The sequence below is a fragment of the Mobula birostris genome, chromosome 10, assembly GCF_030028105.1.
Source record: "Mobula birostris isolate sMobBir1 chromosome 10, sMobBir1.hap1, whole genome shotgun sequence".
NCBI lineage: Eukaryota > Metazoa > Chordata > Chondrichthyes > Myliobatiformes > Myliobatidae > Mobula > Mobula birostris.
The window spans coordinates 144,715,162-144,734,560 of NC_092379.1; the positions used below are offsets into that span (position 1 = coordinate 144,715,162).

The window sequence follows — 19,399 nt, forward strand, 5'->3', positions numbered from 1 at the left end:
TTATTAAGAAGGCTGGCAAAGAATGCAGCAGGATATAGATCAGTTGCAAATATGGCGGAGAAATGACAGATGAGTTTAATCTGGACAAATGCAGTGTTGCATTTTGGTAAGGCATGTAAATGCTAAACTCTTAATAGTCTTGATGAGCAGGGAGATCTCGAGATCCAAGGTCATAGCTCCCAGAACATATGACATGCTTGCCTTTATTAGTTGAAGCATTGAGTTTAAAAGTCAGAATGTTGCAGCATTATCAAACTCTAGTTAGACCACATCTGGGGTATTGCATAAAATTCTGGTCACCCTATTATAAGAAGGATGTCGAGGCTTTGTAGAGGCTGCAGGAGAGGTTTAGCAGGATGCTGTCTGGATTAGAGGGTATGTGCTATAGTGAGAGGTTGGACAAACTTGGATTGGTTTCTCTGGAGTGGTGGAGGCTGAAGGGAGAGCTGTTAGAGGTTTATAAGATTGTGAGAGATAAAGAGTAGACGGCAATATATTTCACCCAGGATTTAAATTTCTCATACATTTAAGGTGAGAAGGGGTAAGTTAGAAGGAAATTGAGGGGCAAGTTTTTTTAAGATAGTGGTGGGTGTCGGGAATGCACTGCCTGGGGTGGTGGTAGAGGCAGATATATTATAGACTTTTAAGAGATGTTTAGATAGGCATATGAAAGTGTTGAAAATGGAAGGATATTGTTATTGTATAGGCAGAAGGGATTAGTTTAGTTGCCCATTTGATTACTAATTTAACTCAGCACAACATTGTGGATCGAAGGAAGGGCCTGTTCCTGTGCTGTATGTTCTCATTGCTTCTGACTGTAAATGGACTGTGGTGAACATGCCTAGTGAACTGTTCTGGTGTCTGCAATTATCTTGATTTTGATCTTACCCTCAAATTGTGTAGAAGTGGGAATCTTCAGATTCTCAGTCTGAACAATGACGTGGCCTAAGCTGATATGGGATGTGGATTTAGTTAAAGCCTGTATTTTACTTTCGGTGCTGTTTGTAAAATCGTAAGTTTAAGGCTGAACTTGCAATTCAGTATAACTCATTTTAACATTATGTACAGTTGAAATTTGGTGAATGTACCCATTCAGCCTGATGCATTTCAATTTGCATTTTAATTTATTTAATTCTCATAAGCACATGAGATTCTGCAGATGCTGGAAGTAATATTCTGATGAAGGGTCTCGGTCCAAAACGTCAATTCTTCAATCCTTTCTGTAGGTGCTACCCGACCTGCTGAGTTCCTCCAGCATTTTGTGTGTCTTGCTATTTAACTCCCATTGTAACTTGCATTGAAAATTATATTTTAAGTGAGTATTGTCAGCAATAATAATCGTCAGCAATATTATTCTGTGGACCACAGCTGAAGATAAAACAAGATTTTAAATTATTACGTTTTCAACACATTTAGGGTTTGAAAACAGAATTATAAGTATTGGCTACATTCCTATATGATCTTATATTCAGTTGATGTTTAATGTATTATTTTGTCTTCTATTACAGATTTATGGAAACTGGACTTTTGGTACAATTGTCTTTACAGCTTTAGTATTTACAGTTAATTTTAAGGTATGTACATTTTTTAATTAACTTGCACTGAATTTTTTATGTTTTGAGGAGTTTAATTTTGATAACTTTCTTGCACAGGGTCCCGCCTTAATTATATTACAAACTTATCAAGGTTAAGTAATGCCCTAAAATCAGGACCACGCCATGTAGCCCTTTGGAGTCTGCTCACAATCGTGAAATTATGCTGATCTATGACCATATGCATTTGCCCATATTGATTATATGTTCACATGCATGTTCTATCATGTGTTGCTTGTAGACAAGTCAGCTAATATTACTCCTGAAATGTCTTGCTCTGATTGTTAGACTCTGGACCCAACAGCAAAAATAACTTTATTTATTATAGAACATTAGAAATTGGAGCAGGAGTCGGCCATTTGGCCCATCGAGGCTGATCCTCCATTCAATAAAATTGGACTCAGCTCCATCTATCTGGCTCTTCCCCATTATCTTCAATTCCCCTGCTATTCAAAAACACATCCAACTGTCTTAAGTGTATTTATTGAAGTAGCCTCTATTGTTTCCCTGGGTTGAATTCCACAGATTCCCCCGTATCTTGAAGTGACGTTCCCTAGTTGTAGTCTCACCTTCCTGAGAAAGCTACCTTTCTGCTTCTATCTTATCCATTCCTTTCATAATTTTATATGTTTCTGTAACATCCCCTCTCATTCTTATGAATTCCAGTGAGTATGGTCCCGGGTGATTCATTCTCTCCTCAAAGCCTAACACCATCATCTCCAGAACCAACCTGGTGAATGTCCTCTGCACCACCACCAAAGCTAGTGTATCTTTCCTCAAGTAAGGAGGCCAGAACTGCTTGCAGTACTCTGGATGCAGCCTCACCAGTATACGGTTGCAGCATAATGTCCCTGCTCTTAAATTCTACCCCTTTAGCAATGAGAGCCATTCCATTTGCCTTCTTGATAACATATCACACACTTGCAATCCAAATTTTGTGATCCATGCACAAGCACTCCCAAGCCCCTCTGCACAATAGTGTACTATGACCCTTCACTATTTAATAATCTGATCTTCTGTTTTTCATTCCAAAGTGGATGACCTTGCATTTACCAACATTGTACCCAATCTGCCAGACCTTTGCCCACTCATTTAACCTATCTCTGTATCTCTGCAGAAGTTGCTTTTCTACTTAATTTAATTTTATCAGCAAACTTAGATATGCTACATTTGGTTCCTCCTTCACTTTTTTAAAGTATCGAATAAGTTCCCTTCAATATTTCAAAATTATTGAAATATTGCTCAGAATTAAGCATAGGCCTTCAGCTTTTTTACTGTTTAGACTCATAGCCAAGGAACCAGTAAAGTTATTTCTTCAACCTAGAAAGCCCCACCCCAACTTATTCCTTCCAACCCCTCCCTTAAGTCTGTAAACCCTTAAAGCATTCTTGTTTAATACATTCACAAAGAAACACACATGATGCGGGAATCTTTTGAGCTTGACCTTTCTGAGGTGCTGATTGCCTAACTAGTTGTTTTTATGCGATGAACCCAAGAAAAATGCTAATATGAAGAGGGTTGGGACGTAATTTTAAGGTGATTGGAGGAGAGTATAGGCGGAATGTCAGAGAAGTTTTTTTACACAAAGAGTGGTAGGTGTGTGGAATACCCTGCCAGCGATAATAGTAGAGGCAGATACTTTAGGAGCATTTAAGAAATTCTTAGGCTTATGGATGTTAGAAAATGGGAGGGAAGGTTTAGATTGACCTTGGAGTAGGTTAAAAGGTCGGCACAACATCATGGGCTGAAAGGCCTGAAATGTTTTATGTTCTCAAAGACCTTGTGACTGAGGCCTCAAGATGATGATGTGTTCTTGCCTTTTAAGGTTTGGGTCAGTTTTGGGCGGTGGGTGACTCTACTAGTGCCGATGTAGAAGAAAGGTGGCTCTCCAGTCTTTTGTTATCATCACTTTGTGATGTGGCGCCTACTACTACCTGAGGATCCAGAAATAGTCACCTCCTTAGAAGAACATCGTAGTCGACTCAAGTGATCATGTCAACTCTTTAAATTGTTGTTGCTTGCCATTTTGGTTTCCCACATTGCAATGTCACTAGACAACTGTTAGAGGTATTTCCATGTAGAACTCATTTCTGTGAATTTGTAGTTTTAAATTTTCCACTTTCTGAAAAATATATTGGAAATCAGTAAATTTTGAGACAATTCCTAGGATAACCTATTATAACATATTACCACATACACTGATGTGGTTGGAAACACAAGGTTTAATAGTCATGATTTTCAGTCATGCAGATGGTTGTGTTGTATTCTATTGGTATTTTTCTACATAGTATCTTCTACTTGAGTATCAAATTTACAGCATATTTCGTATACAGGCAGTCTCCGGGTTACGAACGAGTTCCGTTCCTGAGTCTGTCTTTAAGTCGGAACAGGTACATTCGGTATTATCTAGCGTCAGTTAGTCAAACGTTTGTCTTAGTATATAGTATATATTTTACCTTTCTATGCATATAAAACACTTAAGAAACATATGTATTTCAATAATTATATCAGTACGTTGCTTAGTAATAATTGTAGCTTTCATCGGGGCAGGGCCTTTCACATGCTCCATCATTCTCACTTTATCCTTTAAAATTGTTCCGATCGTTGACTGACTGTAGCCTAACGCTTTTCCAATGACTGATGGCGTTTCACTTCTTTCCAATCGCTTTATTATTTCCATTTTATTTTCGATCGTGATCGTTTTCCGTCAACGGAACAGAAACACTGCGGATTCAGCAGCAGCCACGGGCGGCGGGTCCTGACCTGAGCTCCCCCGGGCCCTGAAGTCCACCCGCATTGAGACAGGTTAAATAGGACAAGTGGGGGCGGTGCTGACTGGAAAAGGGAGGGGGTCAGGGTGAATCTTACTAAGAAAGATTTAAGCCAAATACAAAGTTACACACTCAACGCAGTGTTAACGGCAACGACTTAAAATGGCGGACGGCGTCGTGATCCGAGTTAAAATGGCGGACAGCGTTCTCCTTCCTCCGTTCGTAAGTACGAGTTGTTCGTAAGTCGGATATTCATAACTCGGGGACTGCCTGTAGAATGGTAATGCATGTAAACAGCTGTAGTATTTGGTGTTGACTACGTAGCTTTCCAATTTCATTATTTTGTTGCATTTTCAGCTGGTATTGGATACTCGGTACTGGACATGGCTGAACCACTTTGTAATATGGGGCTCTCTAGCCTTTTTTGTCATTTTCTCTTTCTTTTGGGGTGGCATTATATGGTAAGTAGATGTGAATATTTAAACAAACTGAAATTTAGCAGATAGTAATTGAGAAAAGTTACAAAATTTAAGTATTAATTGATGATCTAATAGTTTGCAGTACTGAATAACAGCGAACTGATAAATATTGTCTGAAGAGCATTTGATAGATCAAAGTCAAGGCCAAGTTTATTGTCATACGCGCAACTATTTGCATGTAGAGGCGCAACAAAAACTTGCAACAGGATTGGAATTGGTGTGTTATTGTCACGTGTACTGAAATACAGTGAAAAGCTTCTCTTACATACTGTTCATACAGTTCAAATCATTATACAGTGTATTGACATAGAACATATTGAACATTACTTCTTTTTGGTCAAGAAAGCACAACAGCATCTCCACTTCCTGAGGAGATTAAGGTGAGTGAGATTCCGTTCCCCCCCCCCCCCCCACATTCTAATCCATTTTTACAGGAGCTCATCGAGGGTGTCCTGACTCCCCTGCATCACTGTCTGGTACAGGAATTCATTAACACGAGAAAGTGCACCACAGCTAAACAAGAAGATGCAAAATCATAACGAGGTAGATTGTGAGATCCTGAATTCGTCTTATCCTAGGGAACCACCAGACTTATAACAGCATGGCAGATGCTTTCCTTGAGCCCAGTGGTATGTTCTTTAAGGCTTTTGTATTTTCTACCAAATGGAAGAGAGGAGAAGGCAGAATGTCCGAGATGGGTAGGGTCTATGATTATGTCGGCTGCTTTGCTGAGGCTGCGAGAAGTGTAGACAGAGTCCATAGAGGAGAGGCTGGTTTCCACTCTGGTGGCCTCCGCTGGTCATGGTCAACCTTGAATGTTGCATCCTAGCTGTCAACTCAGTATGCAAGCCAGAGCAGTACGATATGGAGAGCAAGCTGTTGCCCACGCAACGGGCCCGCCCCACACCTCTCACACACTGGATGAATCCAAAGAAACGGCAAAGACTGACACGGTTTGGCACTAGTAGCGTCATAGGTGTTGCTGGTCAGCATTGAACTCAACGTAGGTCTGCCTTAGGGACTCTGGCGCTGGATTTACTCTGGAAGCCTTCCCTATGAGTTGGTATAGCCACAAAGCAGCAGAGGTTTGAGATCAATTTTTTTCTTTTCAGATCCCCATCTGCCCGGAGCAACTGGTTTTAAGGCGCCAGTAGCCCGCCTTTGTCCCTTCTGCTGTCTGTAAAAACAGTCCCACTGGGCTTAGCAGCTAAGCCACATGTAAAGGCCAGGAGCTGGATTTGGTTATCAGAGGCTATTTGAGATACACGCCATTGGGAGCATGTAATAGGTAGTGGGAGCTTATCCCCACAATGTAAGCACCATTCACAAGAAGAACATAAAATAAACTCTTTTCAAAAGGCAAAATTAGAACCAAAACAAAATATTCATTTAGTATAAAAGGATCAAGGTGTTCTTAATGATAGATGAAAACTGTCCAATAATTCTAAATTTATATCTTACAATTGTTCACTGCCATATGTGAAATATTGGATAAAAAGTCCATGACCCATTGATGAATTGTGAAAGAATGTCAGTTTATTTAGATCATCCAAGATTGTATTGTAAATTTGAGCTTGATCGTGGAATGTGATTACTTGTTTATTTTTATTTCCAACTGACTACTGAAGTTTAAGGCACTGAAATACTATCTTATGTGATGAAAATGTTGCATCTGTAAAATTTACTAAGTGGCTGCTTTATTAGATACACCTGTACTCATTAATGCAGCTATCTAATCAACCAATAATATGGCAACAACTCAATGTATAAAAGCATGTAGACATGGTCCAGAGGTTCAGTTGTTGTCCAGACCAAACATCAGTATGGGGGAGAAATGTGAGCTAAGTGGCTTTGACTGTGGAATGATTGTTGGTGCCAGATGGAATGGTTTGAGTATCTCAGAAACTGCTGATTACCTGGGATTTTCATGTACAGCAGCCTCTAGATTTTACAGAGAAAAACATAAAACATATTGTGAGCAGCAATTCTGTGGGTGAAAACACCTTGTTAATGAGAGAAGCACAGTCAACGTTTCGGGCCGAGACCCTTTGTCAGGACTAACTGAAAGAAGAGATACTAAGGGATTTGAAAGTGGGAGGGGGAGGGGGAGATCTGAAATGATAGGAGAAGACAGAAGGGGGAGGGATGGAGCCAAGAGCTGGAAAGTTGATTGGCAAAAGGGATACAAGGCTGGAGAAGGGAGAGGATCATGGGATGGGAGAAAGAAAGGGGGAGGGGAGCACCAGAGGAAGATGGAAAGCAGGTAAGGAGTTATTGTGAGAGGGACAGAGAGAGAAAAAAATGGAAAAATAAATAAATAAGGGATGGGGTAAGAAGGAGAGGAGGGACATTAACAGAAGTTAGAGAGGTCAATGTTCATGCCATCAGGTTCTCTTTATTGCTAACTGCCGATGGGACATCAACCGTCTCGACTTCACCACACCTTGTTGCAATTCCAACCTCATTCCTTCCGAACGCTCTGCTCTCCACTCCCTCCGCACCAATCCTAACCTTAGTATAAAAACCGCTGATAAGGGGGGTGTTGTTGTTGTCTGGCATACTGACCTCTACCTTGTTGAGGCACAGCAACAACTCGCGGATACCTCCTCTTATTTACCCCTCTATTATGATCCCACTAAGAAGCACCAGGCCATTGCCTCCCACACCATCAACAACCTTACCAGCTCTGGGGATCTCCCACCTCATAGTTCTCACACCCGCACTTCCCATTTCTCCCTCCTACCCAAGATCCACAAACCTGCCTGTCCAGGTAGACCCATTGTCTCAGTTTGCTCCTGCCCCACCGAACTCATTTCTGCATACCTCAACACTGTTTTATCCTCCCTTGTTCAATCCCTTCCCACCTATGTTTGTGACACTTCTCATGCTCTGGATTTTTTCAATGATTTTAAGTTCCCTGGCCCCCCCCACCTTATTTTCTCCATGGATGTCCAGTCCCTATATACCTCCATCCCCCACCAGGAAGGTCTCAAAGCTCTCCGCTTCTTTTTGGATTCCAGACGTAACCACTTCCCCTCTACCACCACTCTCCTTCATCTAGCGGAATTAGTCCTTAATAATTTCTCCTTTGGCTCCTCCATCTTCCTCCAAACTAAAGGTGTAGCCATGGGCACCCATATAGATCCCAGCTATGACTGCCTTTTTGTTGGCTTTGTGGAACAGTCCATGTTCCAAGCCTATACTGGTATCCGTCCCTGACTTTTCCTTCACTACATCAACGACTGCATTGGCACTGCTTCCTACACGCACGCTCAGCTCGTTAACTTCATTAATTTTGCCTCCAACTTTCACCCTGCCCTCAAATTTACCTGGTCCATTTCTGACACTTCCCTCCCCTTTCTTGATCTTTCTGTCTCTATCTCTGGAGACAATTTATCTACTGATGTCTACTATAAGCCTACGGACTCTCACAGCTACCTGGATTGTTCTTCTTCCCACCCTGCCTCTTGCAAAAATGCCATCCCCTTCTCGCAATTCCTCCGTCTCTGCCGCATCTGCTCTCAGGATGAGTCCTTTCATTCCAGGACAAAGGAGATGTCTTCCTTTTATAAAGAAAGATGCCTCCCTTCCTCCACCATCAACTCTGCTCTCAAACGCATCTCTCCCATTTCACACACATCTGCTCTCACCCCATCCTCCCGCCACCCCACTAGGGATAGAGTTCCCATTGTCCTCACCTACCACCCCACCAGCCTCCGGGTCCAACATATAATTCTCTGTAACTTCCACCACCTCCAATGGGATCGCTCCCTACACGACTCCCTTGTCCATTTGTTCCCCCATCCCTTCCCACTGATCTCCCTCCTGGCACTTATCCTTGTAAGCGGAGCAAGTGCTACACATGCCCTTACACTTCCTCCCTTACCACCATTCAGGGCCCCAGACAGTCCTTCCAGGTAAGGTGACACTTCACCTGTGAGTCGGCTGGTGTGATATACTGCCTTCGGTGCTCCCGGTGCGGCCTTCTATATATTGGTGAGACCCAACGCAGACTGGGAGATCGTTTCGCTGAACACCTACGCTCTGTCCGCCAGAGAAAGCAGGATCTCCCAGTGGCCACACATTTTAATTCCACATCCCATTCCCATTCTGACATGTCTATCCACGGCCTCCTCTACTGTAAAGAGGAAGCCACATTCAGGTTGGAGGAACAACACCTTATATTCCGTCTGGGTAGCCTCCAACCTGATGGCATGAACATTGACTTCTCTAACTTCCGTTAATGCCCCTCCTCCCCTTCTTACCCCATTCCTTATTTATTTATTATTTTTTCATTATTTTTTCCTTTTCTTCTCTCTCTGTCCTTCTCACAATAACTCCTCGCCTTCTCTCCATCTTCCTCTGGTGCTCCCCTCTCCCTTTTTTTCTCCCATAGGCCTCCCGTCCCATGACCCTCTCCCTTCTCCAGCCTCGTATCCCTTTTGCCAATCAACTTTCCAGCCGTCCCTCCCCCTCCTGTCTTCTATCATTTCGGATCTCCCCCCCTCCCCCTCCTACTTTCAAATCTCTTACTGTCTCTTCTTTCAGTTGGTCCTGACGAAGGGTCTCGGCCCTAAATGTCGACTGCTTCTTCCTATGGATGCTGCCTGGCCTGCTGCGTTCACCAGCATTTTGTGTGTGTTGCTTGAATTTCCAGCATCTGCAGATTTCCTTGTGTTTACGTTGTTAATGAGAGAGGTCAGAGGACAAAGGCCAGACTGGTTCAAGCTGTCAGGAAGGTGACAGCAACTCAAATAACCACATGTTATAACAATGGTGTGTGGAAGAACAGCTCTGAACGCACAACACATCGAACTTTGAAGTGGCTGGGTTACAGCACCAGAAGACCCCGAACATACGCTCAGTGTTATGTGTTCTGCTCAATTCTCATGTGCCGTTTATATTTTAAAGGTGCTTTTTCTTTGAGAATCTCTGATGGGACATAATTTTGCATACTAAGTGTTGTGTAGGAAATTAACACAACATACTCTGCAGATGCTGGGGCTCAAAGCAACACTCACAACATGCTGGAGGAACTTAACAGGTCAGACAGCATCCGTGGAAATGATCAGTCAACGTTTCAGGCCAGAACCTTTCATCAGGACTGAAGAGGGAAGGGGCAGAGGCCCTATAAGGAAGGTGGGGGAAGTGTGGGAAGAAGGCTGGAACGTAGGAAATTACTTTGTGCCAATCTGAATAACTGGAACATCTTCGTAATACGATGATAGATCCACAATATTACATCTGAACCAGATAGTCAGTGGATTATGTCAGTTAAATATGAATTTCCATAGCACTCCTTGCTAAATTGCCTAAGCTTTCATATTTTAACTGTATCAATTTGGGCTTATGCTTTGAATGCACCATGAAAATACTGAATTGATTATTTTGATTTCTTTTTGATAGGCCATCCCTAAAACAACAGAGAATGCATTTCGTGTTTGCACAGATGCTGACGTCTGGTTCAGCATGGCTGACTATAATTTTATTAATAACTGTTAGTTTGGTGCCTGATATTGTGGTAAAAATCTTGAGCAAACCTGGCAGAAGGCAGTTCCAGGTAAGTGATAAACACTCTGAATGTGACAGATAGATCTAATGTTATTTGACTGTTTTCCTCATTCATCCTGACTACCAGAGAACTTTTTTTTAATAAACAAATGACCCAGAGAATGTAGAAGTAGCTGTTACAATGTCCCAAAACTGAAAATACTTACTACTGATTCTGCAGACTAATCATTTACTTTGTGCATTACTTCTGCTCGAAATTTGACATTCTCAAAATTCATTTAATATACAAACAGAAGTTAACAGTGTGCAATTGGCGGTATTTTTGTGCATCTTTGGTACATACCAAAATTCTCTTAGTGATATGAATTAATGTAGAACAAAGTTTTGTGTATTGAAAAATATTGTCTCTTCAGTCAGTATGTTTTCCAGTTTAAGTGAAATTTATCGCCATTAATCTGTGAGTTTGCAAAGCATTAATAGTTCTCTTAAAACTAATATGTTATTCACACAGAATTCTGTAGGAAAATCTGGAAAATTTGTCTCAGTGATCAAATGTGGTCTACTTAATTGCAGATTTCTTTCTATTACACAAAAACACAGGCATAATTTGTGGATTTTTTAAGCACTTCCTAAATGAAAATATGCTCCTTATTGGAATAGTGATCTATGGTGATTTGCTAATTAAGATAATAGTGGAAGAAACTATGTTTTCTTCTCATTCTCAAGCTTTATACATTGTAACTAAGTCTGGCAAACTTGAAGGAGTAATGTACATATTTTGCGCTGAGTTTTTGGTGATTTGGAGCATTAAATTGTAGCCTCTGGAAAGACCATTTTCTGTTTTTGGAGCTCCAGGCTAGACAGGTTGACTAGCATTTAGAATCAGTTTTATAGCATGCAAATGAGACTCGTGTTCCAACTCATCCATGCTGACCTGGAAATATTTCTGTACTAATTCCATTAGCCCACACTCAATTCCTATCGAAGTACCTGTCCAAGAACATTTTAAACATTCTGATTTTACCTGCCTCTACATTCCTCTAGCAGCTTGTTCCATGTAGCTGCCACCCTCTATGTGGCAATATTTACCCTGCAGATTTCGTTTAAATTTTACCGATCAATACTGGTTTGCGGGAGGGGGAAGTAATGTTTAAACATTATTACAATAGGTGTCCTCTTGCTGGGACGAGGTGGGTTTAATATATAGAGTCCATACACCATGGCCTCTTACCTCTTCTCCACCCCTGCCTATCACCTCCCCTTGGTGACTCCCCTCCACCTTCTCCAGCCCTTTACCTTTTCCACCCACCTGGCTTTACCTCATCTTCTAGCTTACCCTCCTTCCCCCTCCTCCTAGCTTTTTATTCTGGTATCTACCCCCTTCCTTTCCAGTTCCAATGAAGGGTCTTGGCCTAAAACATTGGCTGTTTATTAATTTCCATAGATGCTACCTGACCTGCTGAGTTACTCCAATATTTTGTGTGTGTTGAACAGTGAAATTGCAGTCACATGTCAATCCTAGATCACAATTCCATTAATCCTAAAGATAAGGAACAAGCCAGAGGTGTCAGAGAAAATGCCTGTGCTTGCCTGGATAGTAGTGAATTATAACATAAGGTTAGCATCATAATAGCTGGAAAAATATTTTACCAACTTTTGAAATGGCATTAAAGAAAACCAAAAACCTGGATTTTGTATGTCACGAAAGGATACATTTATTTTTCAAGTCTTGTGAACTTGGAAATTCGACATTGACATGTTAAATCCAAAAGTTTGGATGGTCTTGGAATTAACGTTACACGTACTTTCTTCGGTTAAGTGTATTAATTATTAAATGTAAATGAAGCAAATATAACTATTAGAATGTAATTAAGTTTCCTGAGGTTGCACTAATGAAATATCTGCCCCCAAGTACTCTCAGTTGCTAAGGAGGCATTAAGCCACTTATGGACTTAACTGTAAAACTCTCCATCAAATTGCACACCTGTTTATTTTAATAACCATAAGAATCTAGGAAAAATCACCAGCCTTTCCAAAGTGGAAATATTTTCCAGCAAGGCAATATTTTAAATGCTAAATTGTAGGTGGCAATTAATGTTGCAGTTATTCAGTGTTTTCCATTCCATCTGAATGGAAGCAATGATCAGAAGAATCTGTGCTTCGATAAGTTTTATGGTGTTTGACTGTTCAAAGTGGTGTTGATTTCTAGATTCTTTCATGCCATGTTTTGATTACTTGCACTTCCTCCCTTCTTTAAAATCTTCAAACCTACTTGTGCCTGAAATATTTCTGATAATCCTCTTATCGGTCTCTCTTCTTTCCCCCTCCTCCTTGCACTCTGAACCAGGCAAGACCACACTTGCCTTCTTCCAGACACTCTACAGTCTTTATGCTCTCACAAACCTCCAGCAGCCAGAGTTTCTCTTGGAATGATTGAGGTGATCTCTCTTCCTGTTCCTGTGTAACTAATTTATTTTTTTAACCTGTCATGCAGTGTATTTATAGCAACTTATTTTTTGATGGATTCTACATGCATGTTTACTTATTTAGACACACACCTCTGATTAAGATCTGTCTTAAATGTATGTAATTTTGTTGAAAAGCTAAATCTGCATTTTACTGAAAAATTTGTTATGCTTGACATTTTAAGTACTCTTAGTTGATAGCTTGTAAGATAAATTTAACTTTGGATTTTTCAAAGTAGATATGTCATGATATACAACCCTGAGATTAATTTTCTTGTGGACATTCACCGTAAATACAAGAAATCCAATGAAATCAATGAAAACCTGCACACAACAAACACGGACGACTGATGTGCAAAAGGCAATCAATTGTGCAAATACATAAAAAGAAGTAAAAATAAACAACTAATAAATATTGATAATGTGTTTATATCCTTTAAAAGTGAGTCCATAGATTGAGGGAATAGTTCAGTGTTGGGGTGAGTGAAATTGAGTGAAGTTATTCCCTCTGGTTCAAGAGCCTGATGGTTGGGGAGTAGTAACTGTTCCTGACCCTGGTGTTTGGGTTCTGAGAGCCACCATACAGTATTTATTCTCTGTTGTATGGTGGCAGTCCAGTAGTTTAAGTGGCACTGGATCTGCAAGCTGCCATCAAGCTGTCAAAAGCAGATTTCTGCCATTTATGGAAATATTTACTCGCTGAGAAAAAAAGAATTTATAAGAAAGGAAATAAACCCTAAATAGATTATCTATATTCACAGGTAGCGCAATGAGTAACTGTGGAAAAGAAGGTCATTGTAAGAGATTAATTACATCTGGTAAATTATTGCAGAGCTTTCCTTCCTGATAAATGGGTTCAATATGGTGCCACAATAGCGTTGTAGTTGTTGCCACGCTATTACAGCTCGAGGCATCAGAGTTTTAAGTTCATTTCTAGCATCCTCTGTAAGAAAGTTTGTATATTCTTCCCATGTGTGTATGTGTTTCCTTGGGGTGCTTTGGTTTCCTCCCACAGTCCAAAGACATACCAGTTAGTAAGTTAATTGGTCAGCTGGTCATTGTAAATTGTCCTGTGATTAGACTAGGGTTAAATAGGTGGATTGCTGGGCAGTGTGGTTCATTGAGCCAGAAAGGCCTGTTACATGCTTAACTCTAAATCAAATAAAACATGAAGTGTTAGCATGTTAAAACTAGCACTGAAACCAGGGAAATCATATATTCTTCACCTTGAATACGAGAACAAATGTCCAATTGCAGTGTTGTATTTGGCAAGTGATAGGTTATCATCTATTTGATGTCGCATTAGATTTTGTAAAGTGTGGCGATGTAATTTAAGCAATACTATTGTTCATTCCTTCATTTCATTCCTCATATGCATTTTAAATACAAGTTCAGTGTAAAGTTTTATATATGTGCCTTGGTATTGTATGTGCTTGGCTATTTGCTTTGTCGATCATGCCTCACACTAACAGTATATTCAGTTTTTAAGAGTCTACAGTGCAAAAGAAACCATCATTGATTTGTTTCCTAATTCTATTGATTTTAGGTTGATAGATAATGTCAACATGGCAGAAGCTGACTACTGTTGAAACTGGCTGGATATATAAGTCACTTATTTTCCATTGTGGTTCTCTCATGATCATATTACTAGTTATTAGATGTATTTTAACACAGAATAGCTAGAGCAAACAATGCCTCAATGGGGAAGAGATGGATGGCATGCAGTAAAACTGCCTTACTTGTCCAAAATTCAAAGTAAATTTATTATCAAAGAACTTATATGTCACCCTATACAACCCTGAAATTCATTTTCTTGCAGGCATTCACAGTAAATACAAAGAAACAATAGAATCAATGAAAAACTGTACACATGATGGACAAATGATGCAAGGGCAAAAAAAAGAATAAGAAACAGTAATAAATACATAAATAAGTAATACTGAGAACAGGAGTTGTATAGATCATTGACAGTGAGTCCATAGGTTGTGGAGTCAGTTCAGTGTGAGGTGTGTGAAGTTACTCACACTGGTTCGAGAGCCTGGTGATTGAGGGGCAATAACCATTCCTGAACCTGGTGGTGTGAGTCCTGAGGTCCTGTACCTCCTTCCTCGTGGCAGCAGTAAGAAGAGAGCCTGGCCTGGATGATGGGGGCTCTTGATTATGTACGTTGCTTTTCTGCGACAGTGCTCGTGTAGATGATTGAGTTGTAACACCAAGCTGAACAAGCATGAGAGCTCTGAGCTTGGGAACTAGTGTTAGCTAATACACAAAAAAAAATCTCAAAACTCAGCAGATTAGTCATCATTTATGCAGAGGAATAAACACTCGATGTTTCAAGCTGAGACCCTTCAGGGTGCCTGTTGGACCAGACCAATGCTATTATAGCTCAGGGCATTTCAGAGTTCAATTCTAGCGCTATTCTGTAAGAAGTCTCTGTACATCCTCCCCATGAAACACCTGGCTTTCCTTGGGTCCTCCAGTTTCATCTCACAGTCCAAAGACATACCGCGTAGGTTAATAGGTCATTGTAAATTGTCCCGTGGTTAGTTGGGGTTGTGGGATTGCTGGGGTGGTGTAGCTGAAAGGCTAGAAGGGCCAGTTCTGCACTACATCACTAAATAAGTAAATCAGGACTGGACTGACAAGAGTCTCAGCCCGAAATATTGACTATTTATTTCTCTTCATAGATGCTGCCTGACCAGTGTCATGCTGCTTCAGTTCCTTCAGTATTTTGTGTGTGTTGCTCTGAATTTGCAAGGATGTTGCTGGGGCTTGAGGATTTAAGTATAGGGAAAGGTTGAATAGGTTGGAGCTTGTTTCCTTGAAGCGTAGAGGATTGAGGGTGGAATTAGTAGAGGTGTACAAAATTGAACGGTATAAATAGCATAAACACAAGCAGGCCTGTCAGATTCCCACAGATCCATTTGTTTTAATAAGATTTCAGCCATTCTCTTCCCCCAACGGCCTACCTTTCTCCTAAATAATAATGATCGTAGGCCCAACCTGCTCAATCAGTCCTCATGAAACATCACTTTCAGCTGAGGAATCCAGCAGGCTCCAGTTAGTCATTAGGATGTCACTGAATCAGATGTCAGGACTAGCGATTCTTCCCAAACAACCATATAACTTGTAATTGGCAGATTAATCAGAAGAAGATTGCTCTAGTTATTGTCATAGAGTAGTACAGCACAGAAACGGGCCCTTTGGCCCATCTATTAATCTGTCTAGTCCCATTGACTTGCACCTGGACCATAGCCCTCCATTCCCCTCCCTCTTCACAGTCCTGTATGAGAAAGTAGTCTGAACTTGATCTGGTTAAATACCTGCAGGAAAACGCGCCCACTTAGGCAACCTAACATCTGTCCTTGGGTACATGAAAGTATATCACACAGTCTAAGGACAAAACTGATCCTGAGGCCACTGAGTGATTTGAAAACTCTTGGTAAATGCCATTTCAGTCCTCAAACTGAACATTTGAAAATTATGTTGATCATAAGCAGCATGTGATTTAAAAAATATACCTCTATTGGCAAAAATATTAAAATGTAACTGCATCTAAATGCTTAATCAAGGTCATATCAATTTACCCACTGCAGTTAATGTTGTACTGACAGTATGGCAGCATGGGGGATTACTTTTTGTGAAAGTCCATTCAAAATCCCACAAAATATAAACTGCCATTTAAAATCAGCCTAGGTTGCAAGATAAAAAAATGAATTGGATTAATAAGAATTAGATTATTTGTTTAAAAATTTTAATAACAGACTTTAACACTAATAACCTTTGATCAAGAGACTTCAGTAACACCTGGACATTATATCATGAACCATTTACTGCATCATACTATTGTAGTGCTGGATAAAACTATGCTTTTAATGGACAAATTTAGCGCAAGATTCTTATGAACCAGTTGACCATTAGGCAACACGCACAAAATGCTGGATGAGCTCACTAGGTCAGACAACATCCATGGAGAGGAATAAACAGTTGATGTTTCAGGCCCAGACGCTTCATCAGATTTCCAGCACCTGCAGAATCTCTTGTGTTTATGACTAGTAGGTAAAGTGGTATGGATCTTCAGTCAGCAAATCACCATATTGATCGTTGATGAAAGGAAAGGCTCAACTATGATCTTAATATCTAGCCAATTGGTCTATATCCAGTAATTAATTTGTAGCTTTTTTCAAATAAAATATATAGTGACACAAATGCTAGAGGGAACTCCGCAGATCAGGCAGCATACATTGAAAGGAACAAACAATTAAAGTTTCGGGCCAAGGCCCTTCTTCAGAACTGGAAAGGAAAGGGAAAGATGCCAGAATAAAAAGGTTGGTGGGGGTGATTGGGAAGGAGGATCGCTAGAAGGCGATAGGTGAAGCCAGCTGGGTGTTGAAAGGTAAAGAGCTGGAGAGGAAGGAATCTGATAGGGCAGTGAACTCGGAGAAGATGAGGTGAGGGCAGTATCAATGATGAAGGAAGGGAAACCCCATTCTGTGAAGGAAGGGCCCATCTCTGATGCCATCATCCTGGAAGCAGATTTGGCAGAGACAAAGGAACTGAGAAAAAGGAATAGCATTTTTACAGGAGACAGGAAGGGAAGAGGTATAGTCAAGATAGCTGTTGTATCCCTGGCAGGTTCCCAAGGCTGAACTATATAAAAATATAGTGATTTTTTTTTAAGAATGTTTGAAAAGTCTAATGCAAACTTGATGGCGTTCTTTGAAACTAAAATGCGTTGATTCAAACTGTCTCCAAGCTATTTCATTGAGCATAAGTCAGTGAACAATCTAAGCACTTATAGCATGGCACAGATCTAGAAACCAAATGGGCTCTAGCTGCTGCCCAAGGTAGAAATATGGTTAGAAATGTTTCAATGCTCTTAATATACATAAATTTATGCAAAACTCCAGATAGGAATACTGGTCAGTGAGTGTAATTAAGTTTAGGGTCACTGATTGCGGCTTTGTTGTTGAATGCCGTGACAGTTCCCCCAATTAACGCTTTAATATGACCTCCTTCCTTTCCAGTCCTGATGACGATCCTGGCCGGAAATCTCTGGAGTTTCTAACATGATCAATATCTTCTTGAGTGAGGTATCAGCAGATGATGCTCAGAAAGAAGGGTTTATATGTGCTCTCTTTAACTGGAAATCCCTAGCTTGTAGTTTCAAAGTGAAGGCATAGATTGATAAATAGTGATTTTAGACTTTAATCAAGCTATTTTCATATTTTAAAGCATTTTGATTTAATTTGCACTTGCACTGCGAGGGGCATAATTTAATGCAAATTAAACTCAAAGAGAGCCATCCACTCCCACATTAACTCAGGGGTTTGTGAAAGGTATTCAGATTTATTCATATTGCAAACTTATGACTAAAAATGCTCTTCCCGAAATGGCTGAAGCACCCAGATAATTATAACCTAGCACAATCTGTGTTATACAAGTATTCTAAGTTTCTCACCTCATTGTTACAGAAATATTTGGTCTATAACAAGGCTGCTGATTCAGTTACGGCCCCCAGATCCCCTGTTGAACCACTTCTTGCAAGATCTTTCTCAGTTGAGTCATGATTGGCATTGACAGGTACTGGTATTTTGGTAGTTATCTCCTAGTTTAATCTTCAGATTTTTATTTTAAAATGTTATATGTTACTGTGATTCTAATTTTGCGTGGAAGCAGATTAATGATTATATAGTATCAAGAATAATTTGTGCAGTATATCAAATCATATCTCTGGGTACAAATGAATATATAGCCACTGGGCTTCAGTTTTACAAAGTGATGCGAACATTTTATTTACTGTTGGTGTGGGGCTTGTTAGATAAATATGTCTTTGCTTATGTCTTGCATGCTCTGCTGCTTTGGTAAATGCCGGGTGTGTTCTGAAGAGATGCATAATAATCCAACGTAGCATTCTTCCGAGTGACCATCACATGCATGCTGATCATTTTCCTCCCTTTGTGTGGTGTCCTATGATTGAACATAAAACATAGAAATCTATAGCGCATTACAGGCCCTTCGGCCCACAATGTTGTGCCGGCCATGTAACCTACTCTAGAAACTGCCTAGAATTTCCCTACTGCATAGCCCTTGATTTTTCTAAGCTCCATGTACCTATCTAAGAGTCTCCTAAAAGACCCTATTGTATCCGTCTCTACCACCGTCACTGGCAATGCATTCCATGCACCCACCACTCTGTGTGAATGTCACGTTCTGTTGTATTATGAACTCGTGCATTAAAATTATAATTAATATTTCAGAGAAAATCAAAGTTCAAAGTAAATTTATTATCAAAGTACATGTGTCACTATATACAAACTGATTCATTTTCTTGTGGGAATTCACAGTAAGTACAAAGAAGCACAATAGAATCAATGACAAACCACCAATGTGCAAAAGACAACAAGCTGCAAATACAAAATGAGAAAAAAATAACGATAATAATAAATAAATAAATAAGCAATAAATATCAAGAACATGAGTCCATAAGTTGTGGAATCTATTTGGTGATGAGATGAGTGAAGTTATCCCCATTGGTTTAAGAGCCTGATGTTTAAGGGGCAATAAGTGTTCCTGAACCT

At 40.2% G+C, this 19,399-nt stretch overlaps 1 protein-coding gene across 3 annotated transcripts in view; it reads left to right on the forward strand.

The window, feature by feature from the left end:
* The window catches only part of atp11c (ATPase phospholipid transporting 11C), a 218,016-nt gene that overhangs the window by 188,729 nt on the left and 9,888 nt on the right, over window positions 1-19,399 (forward strand). For 2 of the 3 annotated variants that reach the window (XM_072271059.1, XM_072271057.1), the window contains exons 26-29: window positions 1,509-1,574; window positions 4,721-4,824; window positions 10,249-10,402; window positions 18,293-18,401. In XM_072271059.1, coding sequence (XP_072127160.1) covers window positions 1,509-1,574; window positions 4,721-4,824; window positions 10,249-10,402; window positions 18,293-18,388 — 420 coding nt within the window. In that variant the 3' untranslated portion in view covers window positions 18,389-18,401. The remainder of the gene's footprint in view (window positions 1-1,508; window positions 1,575-4,720; window positions 4,825-10,248; window positions 10,403-18,292; window positions 18,402-19,399) is intronic. The other variant, XM_072271058.1, reaches the window with a different exon arrangement.